General features: G+C 38.0%; 1 protein-coding gene across 1 annotated transcript in view; it reads left to right on the top strand.

Annotated features, from left to right (window-relative positions):
• The window catches only part of MDGA2 (MAM domain containing glycosylphosphatidylinositol anchor 2), a 920,428-nt gene that overhangs the window by 770,414 nt on the left and 126,483 nt on the right, over nucleotides 1-23,531 (top strand). The window contains exon 9 of the mRNA XM_069596115.1: nucleotides 5,125-5,394. Coding sequence (XP_069452216.1) covers nucleotides 5,125-5,394 — 270 coding nt within the window. The remainder of the gene's footprint in view (nucleotides 1-5,124; nucleotides 5,395-23,531) is intronic.

The raw sequence follows: 23,531 nt of genomic DNA, 5'->3' as shown, positions 1-23,531 counted from the left end.
AAGATCTTCACCACCCAGATAATCACAATGGTGTGATCACTCACCTAGAGCCAGACATCCTGGAATGTGAAGTCAAGTGGGCCCTAGGAAGCATCATTACAAATAAAGCTAGTGGAGGTGATGGAATTCCAGTTGAGCTAATTCAAATCCTGAAAGATGATGCTGTGAAAGTGCTGCAATCAATATGCCAGCAACACTGAAAAAATCAGTAATGGCCACAGGACTGTATAAGGTCAGTTTGCATTCCAACCCCAAAGAAGGCAAGGTCAGTTCAGTTCAGATCAGTTCAAATGCTCAGTCGTTTCCGACTCTTTTTGACCCCATGAATCGCAGCACGCCAGGCCTCCCTGTCCATCACCAACTCCCGGAGTTCACTCAGACTCACGTCCATCGAGTCCGTGATGCCATACAGCCATCTCATCCTCTGTTGCCCTCTTCTCCACCTGCCCCCAATCCTTCCCAGCATCAGAGTCTTTTCCAATGAGTCAACTCTTCACATGAGGTGGCCAAAGTATTGGAGTTTCAGCTTCAACATCAGTCCTTCCAAAGAAATCCCAGGGCTGATCTCCTTCAGAATGGACTGGTTGATTCTCCTTGCAGTCCAAGGGACTCTCAGCGTCATCTCCAACACCACAGTTCAAAAGCATCAATTCTCCAGTGCTCAGCTTTCTTCACAGTCCAACACTCACATCCATACATGACCACTGGAAAAACCATAGCCTTGACTAAACGGACCTTTGTTAGCAAAGTAATGTCTCTGCTTTTCAACATGCTATCTAGGTTGGTCATAAATTTTCTTCCAAGGAGTAAGCATCTTTAATTTCATGGCTGCAGTTTGGAGCCCCAAAATATAAAGCCTGACACTGTTTCCCCATCTATTTGCCATGAAGTGATGGGACCAGATGCCATGATCTTCATTTTCTGAATGTTAAGCTTTAAGCCAACTTTTTCACTCTCCACTTTCACTTTCATCAAGAGGCTTTTTAGTTCCTCTTCAATTTCTGCCATAAGGTTGGTGTCATCTGCATATCTGAGGTTATTGATATTTCTCCCAGCAATCTTGATTCCAGCTTGTGCTTCTTCCAGCCCAGCATTTCTCATGATGTACTCTGCATAGTTAAATGGGAAGAGTGACAATATACAGCCTTAGCACACTCTTTTTCCTATTTGGAACCAGTCTGTTGTTCCATGTCCAGTTCTGTTTTTTCCTGACCTGCATACATATTTCTCAAGAGGCAGGTCAAGTGGTCTGGTATTCCCATCTCTTTCAGAATTTTCCACAGTTTATTGTGATCCACACAGTCAAAGGCTTTGGCATCATCAATAAAGCAGAAATAGATGTTTTTCTGGAACTCTCTTAACTACTGCACAATTCCTCTCATCTCACACGCTAGTAAAGCTCAAAATTCTCCAAGCCACGCTTCAGCAATATGTGAACCGTGAACTTCCAGATGTTCAAGCTGGTTTTAGAAAAGGCAGAGGAATCAGAGATCAAATTGCCAGCATCTGCTGGATCTTGGAAAAAGTGAGAGAGTTCCAGAAAAACATGTATTTCTACTTTATTGACTATGCAAAAGCCTTTGACTGTGTGGATCACAATAAACTGTGGAAAATTCTGAAAGAGATGGGAATACCAGACCACCTGACCTGCCTCTTGAGAAATCTGTATGCAGGTCAGGAAGCAAGAGTTAGAACTGGACATAGAACAACAGACTGGTTCCAAATAGGAAAAGGAGTATGTCAAGGCTGTATATTGTCACCTTGCTTATTTAACTTCTATGCAGAGTACATCATGAGAAACACTGGACTGGAAGAAACACAAGCTGGAATCAAGATTGCTGGGAGAAATATCAATAACCTCAGATATGCAGATGACACCACCCTTATGGCAGAAAGTGAAGAGGAACTAAAAAGCCTTTTGATGAAAGTGAAAGTGGAGAGTGAAAAAGTTGGCTTAAAGCCTGACTTTCAGAAAACAAAATCATGGCATCTGGTCCCATCACTTCATGGGAAATAGATGAGGGAAACAGTGGAAGTAGTGTCAGACTTCATTTTTTTGGGCTCCAAAATCACTGCAGATGGTGACTGCAGCCATGAAATTAAAAGACACTTACTCCTTTTAAGAAAAGTTATGACAAACCTGGATAGCATATTGAAAAGCAAAGACATTACTTTGCCAACAAAGGTCCGTCAAGTCAAGGCTATGGTTTTTCCTGTGGTCATGTATGGATGTGAGAGTTGGACTGTGAAGAAAGCTGAGTGCAGAAGAATTGATGCTTTTGAACTGTGGTGTTGGAGATGACTCTTGAGAGTCTCTTGGGCTGCAAGGAGATCCAACCAGTCCATTCTGAAGGAGATCAGCCCTGGCATTTCTTTGGAAGGAATGATGCTAAAGCTGAAACTCCAGTACTTTGGCCACCTCATGCAAAGAGTTGACTCGTTGGAAAAGACTGTGATGCTGGGAGGGATTGGGGGCAGGAGGAGAAGGGGACGACAGAGGATGAGATGGCTGGATGGCATCACGGACTCGATGGATGTGAGTCTGAGTGAACTCCGGGAGTTGGTGATGGACAGGGAGGCCTGGCATGCTGCGATTAATGGGGTTGCAAAAAGTCAGACACGACTGAGCGACTGAACTGAACTGAACTGTGCAACTAATACATGCACAAATCTGACATGTCTATCAAGTTTCAAACTACCTTTCCTTTATTGCCCATCTTCATCTCATCCCCATCATTGTCTAAGGTGTCATTTATGGTCCCATGACACTACTTAAGTTCAAGTCTTTCTTTGAGTTTCTTCTCTTCAAGGTTCACACTCCTCCTATCTGCCACACAATCTTCCTAAAAGATTGGTTTACTCATATAAAACTTTCATTTAAAACTTTTTAAAGGCCTTAAATACCAATTGGATAAAATTCAAAATCTATAAAATGATATTCAAGGATCCATGGCAATCTCTGCTTATTTTTTTTTTCATTTTTATTTCCTCCCAAACTCTCATGCACCTTTTGCACACTCATTATACTATTATAACTTATACTTCCTTGAACACTCCCTCCTCCCTGTCTCCTCCTTACCTTTGTACCTACTTATCCTCTTACCTGCAATGTCCTCTCCTGTTGTTTACCCACATGACAATTTCCTATACATCCTGAGAGATACAGTTCAAGTATCACATTCCTTGCCTGATCAGTCCTCATGGTGTTATTCACTTCTTCACTTTCTACCATAGAATATTTTTTCCTTCCAATTTTTAAATTAGCTATTTAAATCTTTATCTATTGTATTAAGCCATAAACTATATGCAGAGAGGATTTTTTCTTGTTCATTTTTTCTATTCTTAGCGTTTGCATAAGGAAGACTCAAAAGTTAAACTTATTAATAAAATTAAAATTGATATGGTAGCTTAAACATATTTGTTGAAAGAAGCAAGAAGGGTCAGTCAGTAGACTAGTTGTGAGAAAGGAGAGCAATGCTATAAAAAGTAGATGGATTAACACATAAAGAATATCAAATGGTACATTTGGTGTGATAGTCCTAAAACCTTTCAGCATCTTCAAGGAAGGGTTTTCCGGGTAGAGCTGTCCAGCATTGATACACTGAAACTCAGGAGGGTGTCATACACTCTAGTCAAGGATATGGTTGTGTTGCACAGAGCAGTTCTGCCTGCAGAAAACCCTGATTGGTCATACCTAATTTCCTTTATTAAATGAATCATGGCATCAGATCCCAGAAAATAAGTATTATTTATTATGACCATTGGGAGTCATCAAGTAAAGGCCTGTATTTTGCCTGACCTGAATGACGGGAGAAGGGCGTCACACATTTTGGAAATCTTTCCGTCAGAAACAAAAAGATTAGGTATCTAATGCAGCAAGTTTCAATTGTATAGGGAAAAAATCCCCGATTACGCCAAATCAATGAACCATTGCAGTGGGTTGAAATCCATATCCACCTGTAGCATAATTTTCTGTTTGCTTACACATGAATGTTATAAATTGCTGTCACATTCTTTCTGACCAAATAATTTAGAAAATAAATTTATATACTTGTGTTACCCATATTATTCAATACTTGGTATCCAGAATGCTAAGGACTGAGCTTCATATGGGATAATTAGAATTTGCTTACATGAACCAGTGGCTTCATCTGCTGCAGAATTTCATGCTAATATGGATACTCTGTGTTTATACCTAGAACATCATTTGGTTGCTAACAGTATAAACCAGAGCTTCCCTGGTGACTCAGACAGTAAAGAATCTACTTTAAATGCAGGAGACATGGGTTCAGTCACTGGGTCAGGAAGATCCCCTGGAAAAGGGAATCACAACCCACTCCAGTATTCTTTCCTGGAGAATTCCATCCAGAGAGGAGCCTGGTGGGCTGTAATCCCTGGGGTTGCAAAGAGTCAGACATGACTGAGTGACTGAGCACAGTGCGCTGTGAGCCAAACACGCTGATGACAGTTTTTTTCTGGGAAGCAGCTAGAAAGAAAGAAAAAGAAAAACAGCTCTTCTAGATTCAGCTGAGGCTTCCCAGGCCTCTCAGTGGTAAAGAACCTGCCTGCCAGTGCAGGAGCTACAGGAGACCTTGGTTCAATACCTGGGTCTGGACGATCTCCTGAAGGAGGACATGGCAACCTGTTGCAGTAGTCTTGCTGCGAAAATCCCATGAACAGAGGATCCTGGCAGATTACAGTCCATGATGTCACAAAGAGTCAGACATGACTGAGAGACTAAGCACAGACACACACACCTGCAAATGCTATTTTAAGGCGATTAATCCTACTCATTGCCTACACTCAGGAATTATGTTTCCCTACCCAGGCCCTGGAGAAGGAAATGGCAACCCACTCCAGCACTCTTGCCTGGAAAATCCCATGGATGGAGGAGCGTGGTAGGCTACAGTCCACCGGGTCGCAAAGAGTTGGACACGACTGAGCGACTTCACTTTCACTTTCACCCAAGCCAAAATCTCCTAGCCTAAATATGTTCTCCACCTATCTGATAATAGCCCTTTCCTTTGGCTAGATGTATTCTTGAAAATAGCTTCTCATAGTAAGAGTGGCCACTGGCTTATTGCCAATCACCCGCTTTATCTGTTATAATATCTTTTTCTACAGATCCTCCTGCTGTGGAACCCGCATTTCTGGAAATCCGGCAAGGACAAGACCGAAGTGTCACTATGAGCTGCAGGGTCCTAAGAGCCTATCCAATACGGGTGCTGACCTATGAGTGGCGGTTGGGCAACAAATTATTGCGGACGGGTCAGTTTGACTCTCAAGAATACACAGAATACCCAGTGAAGAGTCTTTCCAATGAAAACTATGGGGTTTATAATTGTAGCATCATAAATGAAGCTGGAGCAGGGAGATGCAGCTTTCTTGTTACAGGTAAGGTGCTGAATATTTTGCCTTTTTTTTTTTTTTTTTTAGATCATAGGAGCTTAGGCTCTTGTAAGAATGAAAGCATTTTGCAAATCCATGGAGCATATTATGAACAGCTTGCCTGTTCTATTTAGAGTGTCTACTCATTTATTTTCAAGGCAAGTCTATTTCAGTAGTTAAGATAGTTTATGTGCCTATAAAATAGGACAGAAGCTTATGTGAATTTGAATAGATTTGGTGATGAGGTTGGTTATTTTGAATATCACAGTAATAAAGTGACAAATCTTAACCAGCTTTTTTTTTTAGATCAAATTGCAAATATTAACACGTATTTTTTCTGCAAGTCTAAAAGCCCTTGCAATCCATTATCTTTGCTGGTTTTAAGAGTGCTTTCTTTTTCTTGTTTATTTATTAACTCAATGTGTGGTGAATGTACATTTTATCATTGGCTTACAATTGGATCACAGATATTCAAAGGGAAATCAATATAGTTGTATTTGGTATATAATGAATTGAGAAAATTACCGCCTTTGATATCATTATATTTTACTGTATTTAAAGAGATAGTAAATCTGTGTTAAATTATATATATATATATATTTATTTAAATTATTTTTGTAATCTAAATCTCATTTTTGAGCTAGGGTTTAGGCGTATCTTAAAAGAATATACTCCTTTACATTATTATTTTGTTCTAGATAAAGTTTGTTATAACAGTTACAGTGTTTATGCTACTAAAAGAAGAAACTGGATGTTATATGTAAAGCAATCATAAAAATTATGATTAAAATGTTTCAGACTTAATTAAATCTTGTTCATTGGTAATATAAACTCATGAGTTCTTACTCATAAGAGAATTTTCTAATATGGATTGCCTTGGGACATTTAACTTCCTGGAATAGAATATTAGGCATTAATAGGTAAAATGTAATTGACTAAGCAAAGAATATGAAGACATCCTCTCCACTGGAGCTTACCACCTCTTGGTTTTGCAGTCTCTTTTATTAACGTTCAGTTGAACTTAAGTCTTTTCTACTGTAATTCTTCCAGTGAATTGTTAAAATGAAAAAATCTCTAGGACTGATACTTACATGATAATCTAATTTTTATCCCTAGGAATATTTAAAAGGGTAAAAGAATGTAATGTATTACTCTAGAGGTAATTTAAATGGCATGATATACTTTCATTCCTTATTTGTATATTCCAAAAAAATAAGAATCTTCAAAAGCAATTATTTTTCACATATTGGTACAAATGGAACACTTTACTTCCTTCCATTATCCCTCCAAAATAAAAATACCCCATAAAATTAACTAAACTCCTTTCTCCAATCCTTTTCAGCTTTATACACATTCTGCTTTTCTTTGGTGACACTGTTTTCTAACTTGGACTGTATTAAATTATGCACCTCTGTGAGATTTTCATTGTTCTTTATTATATGATCCAAATCCTATTTCTTGAGCTAGAAGACAAGCTGAGACTGAAAGAAACACTAGCTCCATTCTCCCATCCCAGATTCATGGGGTGCAATAAGTAGATTTCAATAGCTGCAGATTGAGCTGCAGATTCAATAAACCTGTTGTGGATTGCCCCATGGAGGGAGAGAAAATAACCCCAGGCATTAATTTGTTTCCAGTGTGCATTTTTCAGTCTTCAGGTCAGCTTCATTTTTTTCAAGACCTCCACATAAAATCTAACAAAGTTTTGAAGAAGAGAAAAGGAAATGATTGAATCCCAAATACAGGATAATTCCAGGAAATATATAAAGAAATTAATGCATCCGTAGAATCAGACATCTGGAAGAAACTTTGAAAGGCCTTTTACTTTTTCTACTAAAACATAGCATAAATTAGTAGTACTATGAATTAGTATATAATATAGAATTAGTAGTAATTCCCCACAATTCAAAACTCTTTGAAGCTGTGCAGAAGAGAACTAGGAAATATAATAGATGCAAGGCTGCATGCATTCATTGTGCGTATGTTCTTTACCCAAAACACCAATCATTGAAGACAGTTCTCTTTCCTTCCTTGAGGCCCAGATTAAGAAACATTTAAAATTTTATCGTTAGAACTATTTTACCAAATTTAAGAACAGACTTCCACTTGCTTGTCGTGAATATCATGTAGTCACCTGAAAGTGGATTTGATCTGACTGTACATCAAAATGTATAGAACTGAGCACAAAGGCAATGGCAGCCGCATATCTATATGTATTTTAGTTCCTGGGAAAGCTCAAAAGTTCAGGCCTGTTGTCTTCATATATATCATGAGTGTGTGATGTGTGTCAGTGTTCAGGGGTAGGAGAGGAGGGTTTTCTTTACTGAGAAGTCAGGCAGGGTATGAGAATATTTTCCTGGAAAGGAAAACAAGAAAGTAAGCAAAGGTATTTTAGGAAGAATGACCCCCCTAACTTGTAATCCACCATCTATGTTAGGAAATATTAATTATAATATTACAACATACTGTGTAGTTCATTTATTTTATTTTCTAGTATTGTTATAGTGAACTTAAGCCTGGTGTGTGTTTGTTTGTTTTTGTGGTTTAAGCCTTTGTGATCTATAGCAATAACCCAAACATCATTTTATCATATTTTTCTAGTAGAGAATTTTTACAAGTTCTAGAAATAAATGTGGAATTTTAATTTATTAGAATAAATCCACTTTTAAATGTGAAATTCCAAGTATATATGTATAAATACATAGACCTAAGTATTTTTATATTAATAAATAGTTCTGTACTATTCAGCATGTCACTCCACTGGAGCATGGATTTCACTTTCTCACAGGTCCAAATGCTCCAAACTAACATTTGGAAAAAAAAAGTTTTAAATACTCCAAAATATGTAGGCACATTCGTTATATTATAGATATAAGTGAATAATATGCTAGGTTAGATCCTGGCACACAGCTTGATCCAGAAAAGAAAACCAGGAAATCTAGGATGATGAAACAGATGGCCAAGATGAACGATTAGATGGAAGGACTCTTACTGAATATCATTTCTTTATTAGGAAAAAATGAGGATAAAACAGTAGTTCGAGGTGAAAATATGTAGTGGGCAGAATAGTGTCCTGTGTGTATGCTCAGTTGCTTCAGTTGTTTCAGACTCTTTGCAACCAATGGACTGTAGCCCACCTGGCTCCTCTATCTGTGGGATTCTCTAGGCAAGAATACTACAGTGGGTTACCATGCCTTCCTCCATGGGATCTTCCTGACCCAGGAATCAAACCCATGTCTCTTATGTCTCCTGCATTGCCAGGGGGGTTCTTTACCACTAGTGCCAGCTAGGAAGCCCAGATAGTGTCCCTCAAGAAAGTAAATCTATGTCCTAATCCCTAAAACCTGTGAATATCACTTTACATGGTAATGCATGATTAATTTAAGGATTTTGAGACAAGCAGCTTTTCCTGGATGGTTGATGTTGGTCTTAAATGCAGTGATGTGTACCTTAAAAGTAAGGCATAGGGAATTTTGAGAGAGGAGAAGGCAATGTGAGTACAGAGGCAGGGATGCAGTTAAACCAGTGTTTCGATAAACTCCTTTCTTTAAAATGCTTCAAGTTAAATAGAACTGCTTTGCCAGATATCCTCAACTCTGATACTTTACTCAGGCTAAACCCCTGCGCAATAGGCATAGAAACTTCTCACAGCTCAGAAAAGTTATAAACAGTGGTTGCTTTTACCTCCTAAAGAGCTAACTGAAACAAAGCTATAACTGCTAAAGCCTGGGAGGAAAAGCACCTTGGGAGGTTGCATCGCCCCCTGCATCTGTCACTGATGTTGCTTTAAGCTATACATTGGTAAAGACCCCTAAGGGATGCTTCAAGATTGAAATGTTATGCCTATTATATAATAAAGTGAAGATAAGATGTCTGCAGCTGCTTGATTACATAGGATAACAGATGAGAGAATCTGTTGGCAGATTCTGTTGAAATGCCCAGGTTTAATGAAGATGCACTTTGACTTCCTTGAATATGAAAAACTAGGCTATCTGAATTAAAATGCATAGCAACCCACTCCAGTATTCTTGCCTGGGACATCCCATGAATAAAGGAGACTGACAGGCTATACAGTTCATGGGGTTGCAAAGAGTCGGACATAACTTAGTAACTAAACAATAATGACAACAATTGATTTATAAAATTTTAAATTACTTATGTCTTTTAAATTATTTAGTGATTGAGATGGTAGTTCTAAACTATCCCATAAGCATATTTCTTTCCTTTAACAAATTTGTTTCTGACAATATGTATCTATTGAAATTTTACGGATGTTAGTAAATTAAGACTTAAAAGCAGACTGGACAAGGAAAGGAATCGAATTTTTCTGTTTACTTCTTTTAATTAGTTACTTGAATAAAATGTGGAAGCTTTCATGTGACAGTATATACATGGGTACTTATTAAACTATATTTTAAGTCAGTTAAAGTAAAAGCAGAATAACGTGGTTGTCAATTATAGCCCAGGAGCAAAAACAGAATGTCTTTATAACTTCCAGAGGGTATATATACACAGTTACATATGCTGAAACTTGTGAATCATTTAAGATTCAATCAATGAAGACAGTTTTAAATTCTATTCAATGAAAAATACTAAAACAGTGGTGTTCTTTTCAACAGGTAACATTAGGTATACTACTAAAAATTTTTATTGCATAACTACAAATTATAGTTTAGCATGAAACAACCATTATTGTCCCTACTGAATTTCTTTGCAATCTGACAAATATTTAAGTTATTTACTATGTACCTACTGACTGTCAGGTACTAGATTGTATCACAAGTAAAACAATGAATATCCTCGTCTCAAAATCTTTCTCCTAGCATGTATATTTCTGAGTCTTGTCATTTTTATATTTTCATAGTACTCTATAGCCACCATTTTCTTTTTAACTCTATTGCTCCTGTTAGCCTTATATTCTCTTATCTAAGATATTATGTCCTCTCTATATATTTTTACTGCTAGCTGAATTTTTAATCTTTATCTCTTTCAATCTATTTTCTATACTACTGGGCTTTATTTTTCCAGAAAATAGATCTTATTCTTAGTGATAAATGTTTGTGGCTTATAGGTGAAATGCAAACTCATTTTCATGGATCTTTAAACCATTCATTAATATCCTTTAAAAAGTTTATCGTGTCTCCTTCAATCCTATCAATTACTTTAAATTCCAGTCAAACTAGATTCTGCTGCCATCTGCTAAGTTACATAATTTCAGGACTCTGCGCCTTGTTCACATGATACTTTATTCTAAAATGCTAGCTCTTTGTGTATTCCTCTACTAGAGTTGTGATGACTTTTTTTTTTACCTTTAAAATGATTATATTGACCTTTACTCTTCAGCCAAATATAGAAATGTAGGTTGTAATAATATATTATTTTACAATTTACAAATAAATTATATATGTTAATATTTATTGAGTATCTGAAAGTATCCGTAAAACTCCCGAGTATGGCATCACCAACCGAATGCACATGAATTTGAGCAAACTCCAGGAGATAGTAAAAGACAGAGGAGGCTGGTGTGCTGCAGTCCTTGAGATCACAAAGAGTCAGACTTAGGGACTGAACAATGAAACCAAGATTTAAACAGAATAGAAAATTATTTCATTAAGGTTAAAACCTGGAAGTATTATTTCAGAAACTAACGTAGTAGCTCTGTCCCACAAAGTCCTCAGGGGTCCAGGTTTCTTCCATCTTTCTACTTGACCATCATCCATAGATGGCACATCTCATAGCTTTAACAGCTACTTAAGTGGCTACATCTTCTACTAGCATCTTCTAGCATGTAGAATATGCTTCTACATCTCAGCATATTCCTTCTCCCCCCCCACCTCTTTTTAATGATGCTACCCAGTAGTGTTTTTTATTATTATTATATTTATCTTTTCTGCTTACATCTCATTGTTCAGTTGCTCAGTCTTGTCTAACTCTTTGTGATCCATTGACTGTAGCCCACGAGGCTCCTTTGTGCATGGGATTCCCCAGACAAGAATACTGGAATGGATTGTCATTTTCTTCTCCATTGCATCTCATTCAGTTCAGTTCGGTTCAGTAGCTCAGTCTTGTCCGACTCTTTGCAACCCCATGAACTGCAGCATGCCAGGCCTCTCTGTCCATCACCAACTCCCAGAGTCCACCCAAACCCATGTCCATTGAGTCGGTGATGCCATCCAACCATCTCATCCTCTGTTGTCCCCTTATCCTCCTGCCCTCAATCTTTCCCAGCATCAGGGTCTTTTCCAGTGAGTCAGCTCTTTGTGTTAGTTGGCCAAAGGATTGGAGTTTCAGCTTCAACATCAGTCCTTCCAATGAACACCCAGGACTGATCTCCTTTAGGTTGGACTGGTTGGATCTCCTTGCAGTCCAAGGGACTCTCAGGAGTCTTCTCCAGCAGCACAGTTCAGAAGCATCACTTCTTCGGCACTCAGCTTTCTTTATAGTCCAAATCTCACATCCATACATGACCACTGGAAAAACCATACCCTTGTCTAGACAGACCTTTGTTGGCAAAGTAATGTTTTTGCTTTTTAATATTTTGTCTAGGTTGGTCAGAAAAATAAAGTCAGCCACTGTTTCCACTGTTTCCCCATCTATTTGCCGTGAAGTGATGGGACCGGATGCCATGATCTTAGTTTTCTGAATGTTGAGCTTTAAGCTAAATTTTTCACTCTCCTCTTTCACTTTCATCAAGAGGCTCTTTAGTTCTTCACTCATTGGAGGCAACTTAATCATAGTGTGATAACTGCTATAAAAACTGTGGGTATATATTTTGTTCTAGGAAGATTAGGTAACACACACACACATATATATACATGAGCTATATATATATATATTTTTTTAACTTGCCTTTATTGAAACTATTTCATGAAATAAAACTGAGCTTGACAAGGAAACTTTAGGATCTCTGGTTTTATCTCTGTAATTCTTAACACCATCATTGATCATCAGAATCTTCTCTCAGGGGTCATGGTCTTTCAGGTTTAGAATATTTTTTAATTGGTTTAATACAGATTCTTGAGAGTTTTTAAGCTCTGGGAGATGGTGAAGGACAGAGAGGTCTGGTGTGCTGCAGTCCACTGGGTGACAAAGAGTTGGGCATGACTAAGCAACTGAAAACAGAGTTTTACTGGTAAACAATGTAATTGAGAATACCATGTTAGTTACTTATTACAGTACAACCAATTGGTACAAACTTAGCATCTTTAAACAGCATACATTTATATCTCAAAATTTCTATGGGTCAGGAGTACAAGGATCACTTAGCTAGATCCTGTCTTTTGGCTCTCACAAGACTGCAGTCTGAATGTTTGTGAGATTTTCTTATCTGGAGGCTCAACTCATGTAAGAAATTGAATCACTTCCAGACTTATAAAGGTTAGTAAAAGATTTAACACTCTAAAGGTTGCATGGTAGAAGACCTAGGATTTTGCTGATTGTTGAGTGAAGACCACTCTTGTGTATTAGAAGATTTCTGCAGGTCCTAGAGGTCTCCTGTAATTCTTTGTCATGTGGGCTTTTCCAGCATGGCTACTTCACTTATCAAGCTGTGAAGAAGAATCTCTAGCTCCAGTCTGTTAAGATGGAATCTTAAATGTGTTCCTACGTGCTCAGTCATGTAGAGCACAGTTCTTCGTGACCCTATGGGCTATAAACTGCCAGGTTTCTCTGTCCATGGGATTTTCCAGATAAGAATACAGTAGTGGGTTGCCAGTTCCTCCTCTAGGGGATCTTCCTGACCTAGGGGTCCAGGGAACCCACTTCTCCTGTATCTCTTGCATTGGCAGGTGAACTCTTTACCATTAAACCACCTGGGGAGCCCCAGAATCTTATATAACATAACCTAATTACCAAAGGAACATCCCATTAAAATTATTTGCCACACTCAAAAGGAGCGTACTATATACAAAAATATGAAAAGCAGAAGTAGAAATCACTGGAGTTCCCTTAGGTTCAGTCTGTCACATAATATCAACTTTTCTGTCTGCTAGGAATACTCTAAACACAACCTATGTATCAAACTGCTTTATCTATGGCAGTATTTAAAGAAATCTCTCATAGTTTACTCCCTTGTCAATAAACATGGCAAGTAGGATTTTACCAACAAAAATTTGCTTGTGACTGTTGCTTTCACCTCTAATTTGGAAGTATATTGTGGTGGGATTGTTCATCCTCTAATTTTCAATTGATATATTACAATATTTAGATTGACGTTTTGGGATTACTCTTTTCTCCATATTCAGCACCAGCAGATCAGACAAATAAAAAATTAAATAGATCCTAAAGAACAAATAAAGCAAGAGTGAGACATTTCTTCGAAAGGAAGTGCATACTATTACTCTGAATATAAAGAAATTCAGAATGAATGAGAACTGTAATGTGCCTAAGACAGGATATTGTATTATTTTTAGCATTATTTAGTTCTAAATAATGAAAAGGATGAAATAACAACCAAATCACATTTGACTCCAAATCAAAATGTTTTATTCTTGTTTTCCAAAGTCAGATTGAGTTATATAGTAATGAGATGTAAAATATATTTTATTTTCTTGCAATGTATATGTTTGCATTATTCAGCTGAATACTTGTTTGTTAAGTCTAAACATGAACAGCCCAACACTATGGAAAAATCGTTAGAACTACCAGAAATAAGAGAAATGAACTGATGCAAAAGTATATAATAAAACTAACTCACTGTGATAACTCTAAGAGGCAAAAAACATCAATGTCAAATAAAATATTTGGGGGGCTAGAATTGTGTTAAATTTATTACAATTTACTTATGATGATAATAGATAGTCTAATGGATCCCAGTGTTTTTGTCAGCCTTATGAATCACAATTGTGTGAAAACTGTAGAGCAGAAAAGTCATTGTATGTGGTAACAACTCAATGTATTCTATGTTGTATAAACTGATTCCACTAATATTCTTTTTATTCAGACAATTCTGCTATGTGTGTAGAAGTGGTATCACCTTTTTATGATGAGTAAGCTAATAGAGGTTAAGGAAACCAAAAATAAAATATGTATCTTCTGACTGCAAATCAAGTTCTTTGTGACACACTTCAGTGACTGTTTATTAGTGACTCTAAAGAAGTTGAATTTTTGGATAATTAAGCCAGATCAAATGTAGGTCCTGCCGCTGCTTAATTGTTCTAGTCATGTCCAACTCAATGCAACCCTATGGACTGTAGCCCACCAGGCTCCTCTGTCCTTGGAATTCTCCAGGCAAGAGTACTGGAGTGGGTTGCCATGCCCTCCTCTAGGGGATCTTCCCAACACAGGGATCAATCCCAAGTCTCCTGCATTGCAACGCACATTTTTTACCACTGAGCTACTGGAGAAGCCCCAAAATATAGGTGAGTCCATGCTAACTCTGAAAAGGTAGAAATAAAAATGTAAATATCAGTTAAGGAAATTAATACTATCATTTAGCAAACATTTTACCAAACTCTTTACTTTAATATTGAATCTAACTTCCCTGGTGGCTCAAATGGTAAAGTGTCTGCCTATGATGTGGGAGGCCTGGGTTCAATTCCTGGGTTGGGAAGATCTCTTGGAAAAGGAAATGGCACCCCACTCCAGTATTCTTGCCTGGAAAATCCCATGGATGGAGGAACCTGGTAGGCTACAGTCAATGGGTCAGACACGACTCAGTGACTTCACTTTCACTTTTCTCTCTAACTTATACTTTATTTTAGACACCAGAGCAGAAAATGCTGATTAAAGAAAAGGTCATAGGAATTTCTGTTGATTTCATTCTAGTCCTTTCCTGAGGATTGGACTACATAGATAAAGTGAAACCATTGAGACTTGGCACACTCTACTCTTTCAGATTCAGGACAGAAAAGTGATCAGTTCAGTTCAGTCACTCAGTCATGTCCAACTCTTTGCCACCCCATGGACTACAGTGTGCCAAAATTCCCTGTCCATCACCAACTCCCAGATCTTGCTCAAATTCATGTTCATTGAGTCGGTGATGCCATCCAACCATCTCATCCTCTATCATCCCCTTCTCCTCTTGCCTTCAATCCTTCCCAGCATCAGGGTCTTTTCTAATGAGTCAGCTCTGTGCATCAAGTTGCCAAAGTATTGGAGTTTCAGCTTCAGTACCAGTCTTTCGATAAATATTCAGGATTGATTTCTTTTAAGATTGACTAGTTTGATCTCCTTGCAGCCCAAGAGACTCTCAAGAGTCTTATCCAACACCATAGTTCAAAAGCATCAGTTCTTCGGTGCTTAGCTTTCTTTATATTCCGACTCTCACATCCATACATGACTACTGGAAAAACCATAAATTTGACTAGATAGACCTTTATCCACAAAGTAACATCTCTGCTTTTTAATATGCTGTATAGGTTAGTCATAGTTATTCTTCAAAGGAGTAAGTGTCTTTTAATTTCATGGCTGTAGTCACCATCTGCAGTGATTTTGGAGCCCCCCAAAATAAAGCCTTTTGCTGTGTCCATTGTTTCCCCATCATTTGCCATGAAGTGACATAGAGTTCAAGAAGTGCTGGAGAAAGCTAGAGTTTTCAGCTCGTAAAAGAAGATATACCTTCTTAAAATTCCTAAATTCCTGCTGAGATATCAGAATGATTAAGCCTTAGGAATAAGGACCATGCTTAAGAATAAAGGCTTATTCTAGATACTCCTGAACAAAGACTAACTCCAAGCCCTGATAAGATCCATAAGGAAGTGGAATTTGGAAGTAGAGTTCCACCAATATAGATGAGCAACACTCTACATTCTCTGTGCAGCTTATCCAAATAAAATAAAAAGGCAGAATACAAAAGTGTAAGGTGGTCAGCAGGTAACTGATTTACTTACTAGAATAAATACTGACATTCTTCAGAAGTAAAGGGCATAGTCCAGTTATCTGTATTATATAGAATATATTACAGGGAAATAATGAAACTAAAAGATGCCTACTCCTTGGAAGGAAAGTTATGACCAACCTAGATAGCATATTCAAAAGCAGAGACATTACTTTGCCAACAAAGTTCTGTCTGGTCAAGGCTATGGTTTTTCCTGTGGTCATGTATGGATGTGAGAGTTGGACTGTGAGGAAAGCTGAGTGCTGAAGAATTGATGCTTTTGAACTGTGGTGTTGGAGAAGACTCTTGAGAGTCCCTTGGACTGCAAGGAGATCCAACCAGTCCATTCTCAAGGAGATCAGCCCTGGGTGTTCTTTGGAAGGACTGATGCTAAAGCTGAAACTCCAGTACTTTGGCCATCTCATGCAAAGAGTTGACTCACTGTAAAAGACTCTGATGCTGGGAGGCATTTGGGGCAGGAGGAAAAGGGGTTGACAGAGGATGAGATGGCTGAATGGCATCACTGACTCGATGGATGTGAATCTGAGTGAACTCCGGGAGTTGGTGATGGACAGGGAGGCCTGGTGTGCTATGATTCATGGGATCACAAAGAGTCAGACCTGACTGAGCGACTGAACTGAACTGAATGTGGTAATAATTACTAAAATTGCTCAATAAATAATAAAAGTTATCTTACATGCAAAGAAAATAGGTAAATATTGTCTTTAGTCAAGAATAACAGTGGTCTTTAAAAACTAACCCTGAGCTAGCCCAGATGCATAAATCAAAACCTAGCTATTACGATAATATCTAAGTATTAAAGGAAAATATGTTCAAAGGTTTAAAGATAAATGCAGTATTTATGAGCAAGTGGATAAGAAATTTCAGCAGAAGGAAAAAGTCCTCTAAAAATAAAACAAATGCAAATTCTTTAAGTAAAATAGAAGTGCAAAAATGTACATAGATGGAATAAACAACATATTGGAAAAGGTAGAAGGGTCAGTGAAATTGAAGGCAAATTAAATGAGCTGAGACAATCTTATAGATAGAAAAATGAATGAAGACTAAAGAAAAGAGACCAAAGGCCATGGTAGATAATAAAAAATGGTCTGAGATAATTGCAATTGAAGTTCTAGAAGAGATTGAGAGTGGGACCAAAAAAAATTTTTTTCAAACCCATAGATTTCAAGTATATCCTGGAACACAAAGCAAGAAAAAATGTAAATAAAATCACTTCTAAGGACATCATAATCCAATTGGAGAAAACCAAAGACAGAAAAATTTCAAAGCAGCCAGAATAAAACTGATATTTTGAAGATATGCATAATCTTCAGTTCAGTTCAGTTCAGTCACTCAGTCGTGTCCGACTCTTTGTGACCCCATGAATTGCAGCACGCCAGGCCTCCCTGTCCATCACCAACTTCCGGAGTTCACTCAGACTCACATCCATCAAGTCAGTGATGCCATCCAGCTATCTCATCTGTCGTCCCCTTCTCCTCCTGCCCCCAATCCCTCCCAGCATCAGAGTCTTTTCCAATGAGTCAACTCTTTGCATGAGGTGGCCAAAGTACTGGAGTTTCAGCTTTAGCATCAGTCCTTCCAAAGAACACCCACGGCTGATCTCCTTCAGAATGGACCTGTTGGATCTCCTTGCAGTCCAAGGGACTCTCAAGAGTCTTCTCCAACACCACAGTTCAAAAGCATCAGTTCTTCGGCACTCAGCCTTCTTCACAGTCCAACTCTCACATCCATACATGACTACTGGAAAGACCATAGCCTTGACTAGATGGACCTTAGTGGGCAAAGTAATGTCTCTGCTTTTGAATATGCTATCTAGGTTAATCATAACTTTCCTTCCCAGGAGTAAGCGTCTTTTAATTTCATGGCTGCAGGCACCATCTGCAGTGATTTTGGAGCCCCCCAAAATGACGTCTGACACTGTTTCCACTGTTTCCCCATCGATTTCCCATGAAGTGATGGGACTGGATGCCATGATCTTCGTTTTCTGAATGTTGAGCTTTAAGCCAAATTTTTCACTCTCCACTTTCACTTTCATCAAGAGGCTTTTTAGTTCCTCTTCACTTTCTGCCATAATGGTAGTGTCATCTGCATATCTGAGGTTATTGACATTTCTTCCAGCAATCTTGATTCCAGCTTGTGTTTCTTCCAGTCCTATATAGTTACCCTCTTGTTAGAAACAATGTTTGCTAGAGGACAATGAAACAATTTTAACCTTTAAACCTCTTTGAAATACTTTCAGTTCATAATTTTATTTCCAGTGAAAACATGCTTTGAAAATAGTTAAGTTTTTTTTTTCTGTAAAATAAAAGCTAGAGAATTAGTAGTCAATAAAACTGCACCACAAAATATGCCAAAGTATATTCTTCACACCAAAAGGAAAAGTTATCAGTGGAAACCAAGATAGCACAGATAAATAAAGAATCTTTTTTCCTGTGTTTTCTTCTGTGAGTTTTATGTTTTCAGATCTTATGTTCAAATCTTTAATTTATTATGAGTTAAATTTTGTGTGTACTGAAAGAAAGGCAAGGATCCAATTTCATTCATTTTGACAAGGGTCCAAAATATCATTCTTGAATGCAGATATCTAGTTTTTTCAACAACATTTTTTCGAAAGACTGTGCTTTCTCCATTGTATATTGTTGGTACCCTTGATGAATACCAGTTGAGCACATATGAGTAAGTTTATTTCTGGGCTCTTACACACACACAGACACACACACACATGCACTCACATGAACACAAGGAAACCTTTGTTTATTACCTGGATTGTAGTGATAGCAACACAAGGTGTACATATGTCTAAATTTACCAAATTGTATTCTGTTAATTATATGCAGTTGTTTTATATACCATTTATACCTCAATAAACCTGGGTAAAAAAAATGGAATGATGTTCAGATCCAGTAAATAGGTAGGTAAAGATAAAGGACTGTGTTTGGATTTTTGTTTTTGTAATTTCCTTAATAAACAGCTGCACAAGAAATGGTCAGAATATTACAGCTAAGGACCTGACAACTGTTTTTATAGATAAAGGTTAACTGGAACATAGCTTTATTCATTTGCTTATGTTTTGTCTGTGACTCCATTCATGCTACAACAGGAGAGGTGAGTAGTTGTAACAGCAACCTCAAGACCCATAGCCTAAAATATTTATCATATAGCTCATTGAGGAAAAGCCTGTCAATGCTTGGTTTGAAGCAAAAACAACAACATTATAAGTTTGGGTTTATAATATCTTTTCAACTGAAATATTACAACAATAGCATAAATGATGAGGTTAATTTGAGTTACATTGTTCTAAGTTTATATTAGTTGTGAAATGGGAACTGAGAAGCCAATGGGACCTCAGAGAGGCATGAAATATGAAGTATGATATATTAAGTGATACCATATTGACTGTAAATGGAATCAGTAGGTTAAATTTGCATAGTTTTTGCCATATCAGTTCAGTTCAGTCGCTCAGTCGTGTCCGACTCTTTGCAACCCCATGAATCACAGCACACCAGGCCTGCCTGTCCATCACCAACTCCCGGAGTTCACTTAGACTCATGTCCATCGAGTCAGTGATGCCATCCAGCCATCTCATCCTCTGTTGTCCCCTTCTCCTCCTACCCCCAATCCCTCCCAGCATCAGAGTCTTTTCCAATGGGTCAACTCTTCGCATGAGGTGGCCAAAGTACTGGAGCTTCAGCTTTAGCATCATTCCTTCCAAAGAAATCCCAGGGCTGATCTTCAGAATGGACTGGTTGGATCTCCTTGCAGTTCAAGGGACTCTCAAGATCCTCTCCAACACCACAGTTCAAACGCATCAGTTCTTCAGCACTCAGCCTTCTTCACAGTCCAACTCTCACATCCATACATGACTACTGGAAAAACCATAGCCTTGACTAGATGGACCTTAGTCGGCAAATAATGAGTAAGCATCTTTTAATTTCATGGCTGCAATCACCATCTGCAGTGATTTTGGAGCCCCCAAAAATAAAGTCTGACACTGTTTCCACTATTTCCCCATCTATTTCCCATGAAGTGATGGGACCAGATGCCATGATCTTCATTTTCTGAACGTTGAGCTTCAAGCCAACTTTTTCACTCTCCACTTTCACTCTCACAAAGAGGCTTTCTAGTTCCTCTTCACTTTCTGCCATTAGGGTGGTGTCATCTGCATATCTGAGGTTATTGATATTTCTCCCGGCAGTCTTGATTTCAGCTTGTGTTTCTGCCAGTCCAGCGTTTCTCATGATGTACTCTGCATAGAAGTTAAATAAGCAGGGTGACAATACGCAGCCTTGACATACTCCTTTTCCTATTTGGAACCAGTCTGTTGTTCCATGTCCAGTTCTAACTGTTGCTTCCGAACCTGCATACAGATTTCTCAAGAGGCAGGTCAGGTGGTCTTGGTATTCCCGTCTCTTTCAGAATTTTCCACAGTTTATTGTGATCCACACAGTCCAAGGCTTTGGCATAGTCAATAAAGCAGAAATAGATGTTTTTCTGGAACTCTCTTGCTTTTTCCATGATCCAGCAGATGTTGGCAATATAGACTTCCAAAAAAAATTTTTTTAAGGTTTGTATGGAAGAAACTAAAACACATTTGAATTTACTGAAAATATTTTAAGAAAAGCACAATAGATGGACAACAACAAAAACACTGAAGGGACAATGAAGACAATGAGCAAGATGGTAGACTTTAACCCAATTATATTAATAATTACCTGAAAGGTAAAAGAACTTAACACTTCAGTTATCAGAAATCACTGGACTGGATTTAAAAAAGAAAACAGAAAAACAAGATGTCTACAAGATAGACACTGCTATCTATTAAAAAAAAAAAAACCCACAAATTAAATATAAAGACAGAAAGAAGCTGAGAGGATTGAGGAATTTATAACATGTAAAAAAGAAGAAAGCTGACTTGGCTATGTTATTACCAGACAAGTAGACTACAAGAAAGAACAATTGAAAGGATTAAGGAGGACATTTTAGTAATAGCAAAAGAGGAATTTATAAGGAAGGTTGCTGTGCTGTGCTGTGCTTAGTTCTCAGTCATGTATGACTCACTGCAACTCCATGGACTGTAGCCCACCAGGCTTCTCTGTCCATGGGGATTCTCCAGGCAAGAATATGGGAGTGAGTTGCCATTCCCCCCTCAGGGAAAATTACACAGCTCTAAATATGTGTGGCTCAAAATCCTTCAATCTAGGCTTCAACAGTACGTGAACCAAGAACTTCCAGATGAAGAAGCTGAATTTAGAAAAGGCAGAGGAACCAGAGATCAAATAGCCAACATTTGTTGGATCATAGAGAAAGCAAAGGAATTCTAGAAGAACATCTACTTCTGTTCCACTGACCGTAGTCACTAAAGCCTTTGACTGTGTGGATCACAACAAACTGTGGAAAATTCCTAGAGATGGGGATACCAGACCACCTGACCTGCCTCCTGGGAAACCCGTATGCAGGTCAAGAAGTAACAGTTAAGACTGAACATGGAACAACAGACTGGTTTCAAATTGGGAAAGCAGTACGTCAAGGTTTCTATGCAGAGTACTTCTTTAACTTCTATGCAGAGTACATCATGTAAAATTCCAGGCAGAATGAATCACACTCTAGAATCAAGATTGCCAGGAGAAATATTAACAACCTCAGATATGCAAATGATACCACTCCAATGACAGAAAGCAAAGAGAAACTAAAGGGTTTCTTGATGAGGGTAAAAGAGGAGACTGAAAAAGCTGCCTTAAAACACAACATTCAAGAGATGAAAACCATGGTATCTGATCCCATCACTTAATGACAAATAGATGGGAAAACAATGGAAACAGAGGCAGATTTTGTTTTCTTGGGTTCCAAAATCACTGCGGATGGTGACTGCAGATGTGAAATTAAAAGACACTTTCTCCTTGGAAGAAAAGCAATGGCAAACCTATATAGCATATTAAAAAGAAGAGACATCAGTTTGCCAACAAAGGTCCATAAAGTCAAGGCTGTGATTTTTCTGGTAGTCATGTACAGATATGAGAGTTGGACCATAAAGAAGGCTGAGTGCTGAAGAACTAGGCGTTCAAATTGTGCTGGAGAAGACTTTTGAGAGTCCCTTGGTTAACAAGGAGATCATACCAGTTAATCCTAAAAGAGATCAACCTTGAATATTCTTTGGAAGGTCTGATGCTGATGCTGAAGTTCCAGTACTTTGGCCACCTGATGTGAAGGGCCAACTCATTGGAAAAGATCTTGATGGTAGGAAAGATTGAGGGCAGAAGAAAGGGGCAACTGAGGATGAGGTGGTTGGATGGCATCGCCTACTCAATGGACATGAGTTTGAGCAAACTCTGGCAGATAGTGAAGGATAAGGAAGCCTGATGTGCTGCAGTTCATGGAATCAAAAAGAGTCAGACATGACTTAGCGATTGCTCATGGAGTGCACATGGAGTGCTCACCAAGATAGATAATACACTGATCAAACAGTTTACTTCTAAAATTGGGAACTAGGAAAAAATATCCATTTTCATTAGTCACAAATATTGTACTGCAGGTCCTTACCACTACAGTAATACAAGGAAAGTAAATAATATACATAAACAGCAGAAAAGAAGTAAAATTACTTCTTTTCACGGATTATCTGGTTGTTTTTGTAGACAATGCTCAAGTGTCTATAAGAGAATCTACTTGAATTAAGATAATTTAGCAAAAGCATAAGATACAAAATTAGTATGTAAAATCAATCATATTTCCACATAATATCTATAAAAATTTGAAACTAAAATCCAAATGTAAATATACTATTTCCAATGACATCAAAGTGTGAATAAATTTAATAAAATATACACAAAGTGAAAGTGAAGTCGCTCAGTCATGTCCGACTCTTTGCGACCTGTGAACTGTCGCCTACCAAGCTCCTCCATCCATGGATTCTCCAGGCAAGAGTACTAGAGTAGGTTGCCATTTCCTTCTCCAGGCGATCTTCCCGACCCAGGGATCAAACCCAGGTCTCCCACATTGCAGGCAGATGCTTTAATCTCTGCACCACCAGGGAAGCCCTAAAATACACACAAGAGATACACTAAAAACTACCCCCAAATTACAGAGCAAAAGGAGCCTAAATAAGTGGAGAAATGTCCCTAATTCATGTTTTGGAAAAAATCAATATTGTTTTCATACTTATTCCCTCCACATTGACCTATTGGAAGAAGAACAAAGTTAGAGGACTTAAATTACACAATTTCAAGTCTTACTGTAAAGTCACAATAGTGTGTTTTTTTGTATAAACACATGGATCATTGAGATGGGATAAAGAATCTAGGAATAGACC

The sequence above is a fragment of the Ovis canadensis genome, chromosome 7 (assembly GCF_042477335.2).
Source record: "Ovis canadensis isolate MfBH-ARS-UI-01 breed Bighorn chromosome 7, ARS-UI_OviCan_v2, whole genome shotgun sequence".
Taxonomy (NCBI): domain Eukaryota; kingdom Metazoa; phylum Chordata; class Mammalia; order Artiodactyla; family Bovidae; genus Ovis; species Ovis canadensis.
Note: the sequence above shows the minus strand (reverse complement) of the source record. Positions and strands in the feature narration are given on the sequence as shown.